This window comes from Electrophorus electricus, chromosome 21 (genome assembly GCF_041902795.1).
Source record: "Electrophorus electricus isolate QZ-2024a chromosome 21, ASM4190279v1, whole genome shotgun sequence".
NCBI classification, from domain to species: domain Eukaryota; kingdom Metazoa; phylum Chordata; class Actinopteri; order Gymnotiformes; family Gymnotidae; genus Electrophorus; species Electrophorus electricus.
The window spans coordinates 15085021-15095000 of record NC_137517.1 but is presented as its reverse complement, the minus strand read 5'-3'; the positions used below and the strand labels follow the sequence as shown (position 1 = coordinate 15095000).

At 46.2% G+C, this 9980-nt stretch overlaps 1 protein-coding gene across 1 annotated transcript in view; it reads left to right on the top strand.

Moving 5' to 3' along the window:
- Positions 1-9228, top strand: part of tmem38b (transmembrane protein 38B) — a 22982-nt gene extending 13754 nt beyond the window's left edge. The window contains exons 3-6 of the mRNA XM_027023257.3: positions 1985-2169; positions 4426-4513; positions 5153-5270; positions 6551-9228. Of these exons, the coding sequence (XP_026879058.2) occupies positions 1985-2169; positions 4426-4513; positions 5153-5270; positions 6551-6811 (652 nt within the window). The 3' untranslated portion in view covers positions 6812-9228. The remainder of the gene's footprint in view (positions 1-1984; positions 2170-4425; positions 4514-5152; positions 5271-6550) is intronic.
- The last annotated feature ends 752 nt before the right edge of the window (positions 9229-9980 follow it).

Genomic DNA, 9980 nt, shown 5'->3' with positions numbered 1-9980 from the left:
GTGTGTGTGTGTGTGTGTGTGAGAGACTCGGCCTTACTGCGCCTGTGTGTGTGTGTGTGAGAGAGTCGGCCTTACTGCGCCTGTGTGTGTGTGACTCGGTCTTACTGTGTGTGTGTGTGTGTGTGTGTGTGTGTGTGTGTGTGTGTGTGTGTGTGTGTGTGAGTGACTCCGTCTAACAGCGCGCGCGCGAGTGTGTGTGTGTGTGTGTGTATATATGTATGTGTGTGTGTGTGTGTGTGTATGTGTGTGTGTGTGTGTGTGTGAGAGGAGTACCAGCCCGTTACCACAGCCTCAGGTAGATTACAGGTTACAGATAGATGCATTGCTTTTAATGCAGCTGTAACGTGTGTAGATGTACTCAGGCTGCAGTGTAGTAGTTACTGAAAGGAGGAGAGCAGAGGTTTGACGCCACACCCGCTCTGTTTACCTACCTCATCTGTTTTTGTTTTTTCCCCTTGGTAAACACCTAAGTAAACTCGTTTTATTAGAGATTAATAAGAGGAGCCTGCTGAAATGAAAAGGTAATGGAGCCTATTAGTTAACCAGTTCCGTAACGCGCGCATGGGTGGGCTGGGGTGGGCATCGGGTTTACGGACGACTCCCAATGCATCGCATTGGATGAATGAATGATCGGCTGGATGCTTTTTTTTAAATTTTTGTTCTGGCTGTGAAAGTTTTGGCAGGATGCTACAGCCGGCCTTGCCGTCGGCCACGAATTGAGATCACGTTATGTTTAGCTGGTTTTTGACTAAACGGAAGCGCTCATTAGCAGAAAGAAATGTGCTGAGAGTCGGTGATGGAAAAACTCAGATCAGAGTCAAAAGTGTTATTCTTTTAATCTTTATACATTCAGTAGCAAACGTACGTTCTGCTGTTGATGTTGCAAATGCCCCCTGACTGTCATAGAGAACATTTGAAGACCTTTTTATTAAGATGTATTAAGATTTCACTTGGCTGTAGACTGTATTTAAATCACACTCATGCAAAGTGTGTGTGACACAGGGAATGAATACCCTCTGGTTGTGTCAGTAGAGATACGTGGGCAATCAAAAAATGGGTGAGAATTCTGCTGTTATTTCCCAATGTCACACACACACACACACACACACACACACTTTGCATGAGTGCTCTCAATAATGAATAGCAGCGCAGATTATCTTAATGGACAATTAAATGACCAGTTGCAATACTCTGAGATGGAGATGGTCAATTAAGCAATTCGTCATACTCCCGTATGTGTGTGTGTGGGGGGGGGGGTATGTGTGTGTGTGTGTGTGTGTGTGGGTGTGTGTTGGGGGGGTGTACTTGTGACTGGGAGTCTGGTGCTGTGGGGTGCGTGTGTGTGTGTTATTATAGATGCTCTGTAATGCACTGCTGTGCAGTGTGTGCACTACATGCTACATTATTTATTCTGTTCATTTGCTAAATCTCAATCAAATATCACCGTGTAGTGATTTTATTAGGAGGTACTGGTGTGATACTGTTATATCACTAACAAATTGACTGGGAGCGTTCAGTTCAGGTCAGTATCAATTCAAATCGGCATCGATTCAGATTTGTATTAAATTCAGATCAGTATTTTTGCAAATGTTTATTACAAATATCTTCTATTTATCGCAACTGCTCACCATACAGGTCTTTGGTGTGGTTACTATAAACTGTGCAGTGTACTGTAAGTAGTATAGTGTACTATGGTAGTATAGTGTACTATGGTAGTGCATTGTACTGTAAGCACTGCATTCTGTCGTCAGCTCCAGTCTGATGGAAGGCTAGTTTTTGTCGCTGCGGTAACACACACTTTCACACTACAGTGATGACACTCACTAAAAATGGGTCAATGATCATTTACAATATTGAGCTTCTCTTGCTGTTTTAGAGCTGTAAGCTATAACTGTCTCTCTTTCTCTGTGTCTCCATCTCTCGCTCGCTCTCGCTCTCGCTCTCGCTCTCTCTCTCTCTCTCTCTCTCTCTCTCAACCCCCCAGGTATCTGGTGTTTTACTGCCCCCTGGATGCCGTCTACTGTTGTGCCACCATGTTACCTGTCAGGCTAGTGCTGACAGGCATGAAGGAAGTGACACGCACCTGGAAGGTTCTGGGCGGAGTCACGCAGGCCAGCAGGAAGTACAAAGATGGCGTGTTTGTCATGATTGCAGTGGGCTGGGCTAAAGGTGCTAATAACAAACTGGTTCAGTAAACAGTAATGTAAACATGATATAAATACAGACCACGATCGCTGGTATTTTATACATCCTGTCTTTGCAGCTGGGTAACAAAAGAAAAGCACATACTGAAACACACAAAACACACACACACACACACACACAGAAACATTCATATACACACACAGAAGCTGTCACACTCACAATCATATCTTCATGATTGCATGTTGATTGCAGTAGCCAGTAGGAGTGATGTATATTCTAATCACATCTGTTACCCGAAATATTAGTGTTTTTTATATATATATATATATATATATATATATATATATATATATATATATATATAAAATTGTTTGTTACCTGAGATATTACAGTGATGTATATTATAATCACATCTGTTTCCTGAGATATTGCTGTGATGTATATTATAATCACCTCTGTTTCCTGAGTTATTACACTTGCATTTGATTATTATCTTAAAGATGAAGGCAACCATTGTGTTTATAATGTGGCATTTTGTCTTTTTTTAAGCCTAAGGTTGTTTTTCAGACTTTTTTCATTACAGCCTTTTATTAAAATCATTAAGCATTTCAGCCCTCTGTCACTCAATTAGAGATGAGAGGTTTGAAATATCACGGGGTTGAGGGGCACTCGATGGGTCGACCGGGGTATATTGTGAGTAGAAATGTGCGTCTGTGTGCTCCGAATGACAAACCGCCACACACACACACACCTTTGTAGTCAGGTGTGTAGTAGACGTAGTGCTGTGCTCAGTGTGTGTGTGGGGTGAGTTGCCAAAACTGTCAAATTCATTCTGTAACCTAAAACACTGATCATAACTCTTCTTATCCTTCAGTGTGAGGAACACCCTGCAGCTCCGTTTAGGACCTGTTCATTTATGTGGGTGTGATCGGTTGGGTTGACGGGTTCTGTTTGGATGGACGTGTTCTGTAATGTGTGTGTTCAGTGAGGTAGGCCTATTCAATTAGATGGGCTTGTTCAGTTAGGTTGGTGTGTTCATTTACATGAGGGATCACTCAAGGGATCAGTTAAATCAAGAGGTTTAGTACCAGAGCCGCTTAATGTGGATGCAGGGCCAACTCTGTGTAGTGGATTGGTGCGTGAGACCTTCCCATCTCTCACACCAATCCAGGTTCTCTCCGTGCCGCAGAAGTGACATTCCATGTTTCATGAGTCAGTTTCGCTAATGTCCATCTGAAACCATCTAACCCGAGGTTGCCACCCAAAGGGCGCTGCACCCGATCACCCCCCCTTCACCTTGCGGGGGGTGAACCCACACGATGGCTCCGCATCACCTCCTCAGCCTGTGCCATGCCGGGTTTTGTGGAGAGCCCAGCCACCTGGTGACCACCTTCACACAGGCCTGGTTCCGGGAGCGGGTCTCTAATCCAGATCGGGTACTCTTAGTGCCCTTTTCACACCCAGGTCCACTTGCCCCGCAAGTTCGACACGTGTGAGGTGTAAAGTGACGCAATCGGTGTGCGGCTCGGATAGAGTTCTTGGGTGTAAACCAGCCCCTCCCCTAAAGGAGCTCAGAACCGGGCTTGGGTGCTTGGGTCCAGCGCCAGGCTAGTGGATATTTGAGTGGACGTTTTACAGGGACATAATGCAGATAGGTACATCACATTATACATACTTTAAATTTTTGCCTGCACCTATATTTCCGTACTTGGCCATAGGTGTGGGGTAGAGGTAGCAAAACAGAGCCAGAAACTCCCTGCGGTATTTTTGTGTGATATTTTTACTATCTATCTATCTATCTATCTATCTATCTATCTGTCTATCTGTCTATCTGTCTATCTGTCTGTCTCTCCCCCTCTCTCTCTCTCTCTCTCTCTCTCTCTCGCTGTCTCGTCCCAACTCATTTCTTTCTCTCATTGTCTTATTTTAGGACAAGTCAGAAGGTCCTTTTATTATGATAGGAAGCACATGCTGGAAGCAGGTCAGAGCTGTAATTGGCTGTCAGATTTTAAGGACAGCTGAGCGCGCACCTGGGGACCTTCAGACAGACATCAGGCTGGAATTCTTTTCACCGCAAAATAAGATGATAAAATGATCATCGCTAATGGCATCAGCAAACCAGGGGACCACCAATCACAGCGTTTAAATGTATCTTACTAAATCATGTTTCTCATGAAGGAACATTTTAAAACTCAACTACCTCTCTCTCTCGCTCTCTCTCTCTCTCTTTCCGTCTCTCTCTCTCTCTGTGTCTCTCTCTCTCTCTCTCTTTCTCTCCAGGTGCTGGTGGTGGTCTTATGAGTAACTTTGAGCAACTGGTTCGTGGCATTTGGAAGCCAGAGACCAACGAGTTGTTGAAGATGTCCTAGTAAGTTGGAACCTCCCCAGTTAGTTCCAGACCTCCCCCATTCTTCCGCAGTACACTGTGAACTGTACATGAGCAGAGGAAAAGATCAGTCGTGCGTAGTGTGCTCCGCCAGTTAAGGGCAGAAATGGAAGCCCCTAGAGGTGCGTCTGCTTCCTGCCTTCCTCGCTGTGGGCCCTGGGCCCTGCCTGCAGTAACACTGAGAAGCACTGATCTCAGATCAGCTCTTCTTGCATTAATGATGACAGCGCTAGTTTCAGATCAGCACTTCCTGCATTAATGCTGAGAGCACTGATCCCAGATCAGCTCTTCCTGCATTACTGCTGAGAGCGCTGATCCCAGATCAGCACTTCCTGCATTAATGATGACTTCAAACCCAGTTTGAAGCATTGACCGTGTCAAAGCTGAAGGGTGAGGACTTCTGCCTTAACCCATACATGTTACTTACCACGTTACCTGCAAGCACTGGAACTTGTTGTGCTTGTGAACGTTTCAAATGATTTAACGCTGAAACGACATGTTTACAACCCAATGAATGCAGCTTCGGCTTACCCCGCAAGCCTACCTGGCTGTTTACGCCCTGTCTGAGAGCCCTCCCTCTAGCCTCATGACCTTTGACCTTTGGCCTTTGTGTTTTGGCAGCCCGACCAAGGTGACCCTGCTGGGGGCGCTGCTGTTCTCCCTGCAGCAGTGTGGCTACCTGCCCCTGCAGACGGCCCAGCTGGTTCTCCTCTACACCGCCTTCATCGTCACCAACAAGGTGCGCTGGTTTGTCCCTCTGCAGCTTCCGTACACACACTCATCGCTCTACTGCAGCACTGTATGAGTAATACACGAATATCTATGAGTGGTATTCAGTATAGCAAAGAAATACAGGATGGCAGATAATTACATAAGCAAATAAATAAAGCTGATTATTAGATATCTTTTCGTTTCCTTCTGTCTTTGCATTATGTAGTTGCCCAACGTCCGTATATGTTACTGGAGTTGCTGTTTTCCGATCAGTTGCCATGTAGTTCCACTGTCTTCCTGAGTGCTTTCCCAAATCCCTCCCCACTGCCACGGCAGTGCCGACACGTTTACATTCCATTAAACGCCCTCTCCCTGCTGGCTGGCGGTGGGAACCGCGCCGAGCCACGGCCGGGCAGTCTGACGCGGGCGCGGACCGGAACGTGGTGGGTGTCCGGCGTCCTCCATCCCGCTAGGTCCCGCGTGATGTTCCCGCTGCCCCCGACGCCAATCCTGTTCTGCTGCGGCTGCCACGCGGCCCTGGTGTTGCCGCGTTCCTCTGCCTTTTACATCATTTTCATCTAATTGCATCACTCTGTTTCAAAGTCTGCAACGTCTGCTGCTCTTAACGAGGTATTACCTTGCCTCGCGCTCCCAGAAGGCTATTTTTAGTCTAGCGTCGGCCCCCTTTACCTGAGAAGACGCCCGCGGTCTCTGACCCCCCCCCCCACCTCCCTGAAGAGCGGAGACAGTTTCTCCAAATCTCATTCTCCTTTACTGACTTTTGTTCTCGTCCATGAAAACCGCTTGCTGTTAGCTTGCACAGGGACTGCAGACGGGTTCCATTTCCCTGTCTGGAAACGTGCACGTGCTGAGAGTTAAGAACATCGCAACTGTAGTAACGGTGTCATTCTATTACACTAGAGGTGTAAATGTACTAAAAAGGGCTTTTTTTTTCCTCTCTCTGCTGTATTGTCCCATAAATGCATAACTGTATTACACCTTCTCTTCATATTCTCAAATTACATTTACTTAGCTTCTTTATTTATGATTCTTAGTTTAAGTGGCGCATTTTCAACGACGCCTTGAAACAACTTAAATCGTGTAAATTTGGCAACACGGATTTTGTGTCATGCCAATAAAGCGCGTTTGAATAATGGGGGGGGGGGGGGGGAAACATGTTACACGTGAATATGCAGATATGTCCCTATCTTTACATCACTCTTTCAGTTTATTGGCTTTTTTTTCTTTTCCTGCGATTCCTTCTCTCTCTCTCTTTCCCTCCACCCCCCCCTTCTCTCTCTTTTCCAGGTGAGGATGATGCTGATGGGCTCCTCTTCCTCTCCATTCGCCCCCATAGAGTCGGCCTTTCACAAGCTCTTGTTCGCTCGACCCCTGACCTCTCCCACCCAGCCCCGGAGCCCCGCCCGTCCCCGGCTCGCAGACCCTGCCCACGTCTCCGAGGCAGCCGGCAAAGGCGCATCGGGCACGTCTAACGGCTCTCCGCTCCCCAGCGCTAGCGAAGCTGCCAAAGACCACCGAGGGTCGGAGAGTTCCAAGAAGACCAACTAGCGCCTGGTTTCTTTGCCCTTCCTCCGCGCAGGGTCGGGTCCTCCTCGTCACTTCAGCCTGTAGCGTGTGGTGATGAAGGGTCCCGGCACCTGGGTCTTCTTCGGCTGACTCTGTCATAATTGCATGGCCGAATCCTTAATGAAACCTTCAGGGAAAACGCTTTAATCATCCCGAATTCTTTTCTCAGAATGATTTTTTTTTTTTTTAATCTGTAAATTTGGTCTGGATCTGTACATATTTGCTATTTTGAAATGGTAACGATTTTACACAGACGATCCTGTAATTGCGATTTGTACTTTCTATTATTTATATTCAAAGAAACTCATTTACGAATGTAACGATTTAAAACGCTGTCTCGGACTTGGCTTTGTATCCTGCTTACAGTTCAGATGAAATGAAAACACTGTGAACGAAAAGTGCATTTATTCGTACGTCGCATGTCTGTTCGGCGAACTTCCAGGCGGCTTCCGACACATCCACAGGTTTCTCGCGTATCCAGGCGTCCGCAGGGACCCCGTTCTGGACCCCGTCCCGCTCGTGGTGGTCCGAGGTGAACTACAGCAGTAATACGGTCCTTCACCAACTCTAAGCTGGGTGGGATCGGGAGTGTTGTTGCTCCGTCGCAATCATGGAAAAAAGCGGCGAAGCAGCTCGGTGTTCCCAGGGGAGATGGTGAAACAGCTTAGTGTTGCCAGGGGAAACGGGAATTTGGAGGCGAGGTTCTTTTTTTTGGTTGTTGGGTGGGGGGAAGTTGTCCGCTAGACTGTAGTGAGCGTGTCAACAGTGAAGTCAGCTGCATAACAATTACATATTTCCCTCCCCCCCCCCCCTCTATCTCTCTCTCTCTCTCTCTCTCTCTCTCTCTCTCTCTCTGTGGAGTTGAACTATACGTTGTAGGGTGTATTTAGTGAGGGGCTCTATTCCCATATCACCTCTCTCTGTCCTCCCCATCCTCCCACCAACCTCAGGCACAGGGGCTCCGCCCACCTCAGGCGCAGGAGCGGCACAGGCTCCGCCCACCTCAGGCACAGGAGCGGCACAGGCTCCGCCCACCTACACGCAGTAGCACTGAGGGAAGGTTACTCGGCCTATGTTGCTGTCACACACATGGATCAATAAGTCTGTATTTAACAGAACCCAGAGACAGGGAGGACGTCTGGCACAGCACAGCGGGGATTCCGTCGTTGCCATTAGTGTGCCACGGCAATTACTCGAGTTTATTGATCTCAGGTACTTCTGTCAGGTTTTTTGCGCTCCGTGTGGACACTCCCTTCGGTGGGGCATGTATTAAAATTAACACATTACAAAAGATAATCATAGCGTATGGTTGCTAATAAGAAATAAACACAAAACGTAATCACATTTAGTCAAACAACACGCAGAAACAGCACGACTAGCGGAGCCTCTCATTTAATTACATCATCATGTTGCGAACACGCTGAGAGAGAGAGAGAGAGAGAGAGAGAGAGAGAGAGAGAGAGAGAGAGAGAGAAACTCAGTTTAATAGTTTTAATGGATCGACGTAAGAATCCTCTCTCACCAAAGCAATACACAGTGTGCAGTTTATATGATATGAAATGCAAATTAATGTAATAAAATATGAGGAAGAATAAATAAACAAATATTACAAATGTATGGAAAAGGAGTAATAATTTGATGCTGTACATAGTTTCACAGCGAACTGCAGCGCACACAACTCCTCAACTAGTTACTGGGATGTTCACAAGCTACATGGGTGTGTTAACAGTGACAGTTTGCAAATTTTGTGCATTACCAATTTTTTAAATGGTTTTATATATTTTAGAAGTTGGCTAACTTGGCTGTTGCAGATGTGTTTGTATTATACAGTTGGTGTGCTGAGTTTTGTGGTGTGTGTTTTGTAGTATGTATGTTGGTGGCTGGACTTGTGTAGTGTGTTGTGGATGGGGTTTTGTGTAGATTGTGTTATGGCTGGGATTGTGTTAGGTAGTGTATTGTCAGTGGAGTTGTGTTTAGTTTGATGTGGATGAGGTCATGTTGTGTAGTTTGTGTGCTGTGGAGGGGTTTGTGGTGTAATTTGTGCGTTCTGAACAGGGTTGTGTTATAGATGGTTGTTATGCAGTTTGTGTTGTGGGTGGGTGTGTGTTGTGTAGATTGGGTGCTGTGTACAGGCCTGTGTTGTGTATTTTCTGTATTGAGGGTGGTGGACGGGATTGTTTAGTGTAGTTTGCGTGTTGTAGATGTGTGTAGCTTGTGTGTTGCGGATGGGTTTGTGTTGTGGACGATTATTTAATGTAGCTTGTGTGTTGTGGATGGGTTTGTGCTGTGTTGTTTGTGTGTTGTGGACAGGGTTATTTAATGCAGTTTGTGTGTTGTGGATGGGTTTGTGCTGTGTAGTTTGTGTTGTGGACAGGGTTATTTAATGCAGTTTGTGTGTTGTGGATGGGTTTGTGCTGTGTAGTTTGTGTGTTGTGGACAGGATTATTTAATGCAGTTTGTGTGTTGTGTAGTTTGTGTGTTCTGGATGGGTTTGTGCTGTGTAGTTTGTGTGTTGTGGACAGGGTTATTTAATGCAGTTTGTGTGTTGTGGATGGGTTTGTGCTGTGTAGTTTGTGCTGTGTAGTTTGTGTGTTGTTTGTGCTGTGTAGTTTGTGTGTTGTTTGTGCTGTGTAGTTTGTGTGTTGTGGATGGGTTCGTGCTGTGTAGTTTGTGTGCTGTGGATGGGTTTGTGCTGTGTAGTTTGTGTGTTGTGGATGGGTTTGTGCTGTGTAGTTTGTGCTGTGTAGTTTGTGTGTTCTGGATGGGTTTGTGCTGTGTAGTTTGTGTGTTGTGGACAGGGTTATTTAATGCAGTTTGTGTGTTGTGTATGGGTTTGTGCTGTGTAGTTTGTGTGTTGTTTGTGCTGTGTAGTTTGTGTGTTGTTTGTGCTGTGTAGTTTGTGTGTTGTTTGTGCTGTGTAGTTTGTGTGTTGTGGATGGGTTTGTGCTGTGTAGTTTGTGTGTTGTGGATGGGTTTGTGTGTTGTGGATGGGTTTGTGTGTTGTGGATGGGTTTGTGCTGTGTAGTTTGTGTGTTGTGGATGGGTTTGTGTGTTGTGGATGGGTTTGTGCTGTGTAGTTTGTGTGTTGTGGATGGGTTTGTGTGTTGTGGATGGGTTTGTGCTGTGTAGTTTGTGTGTTGTGGATGGGTTT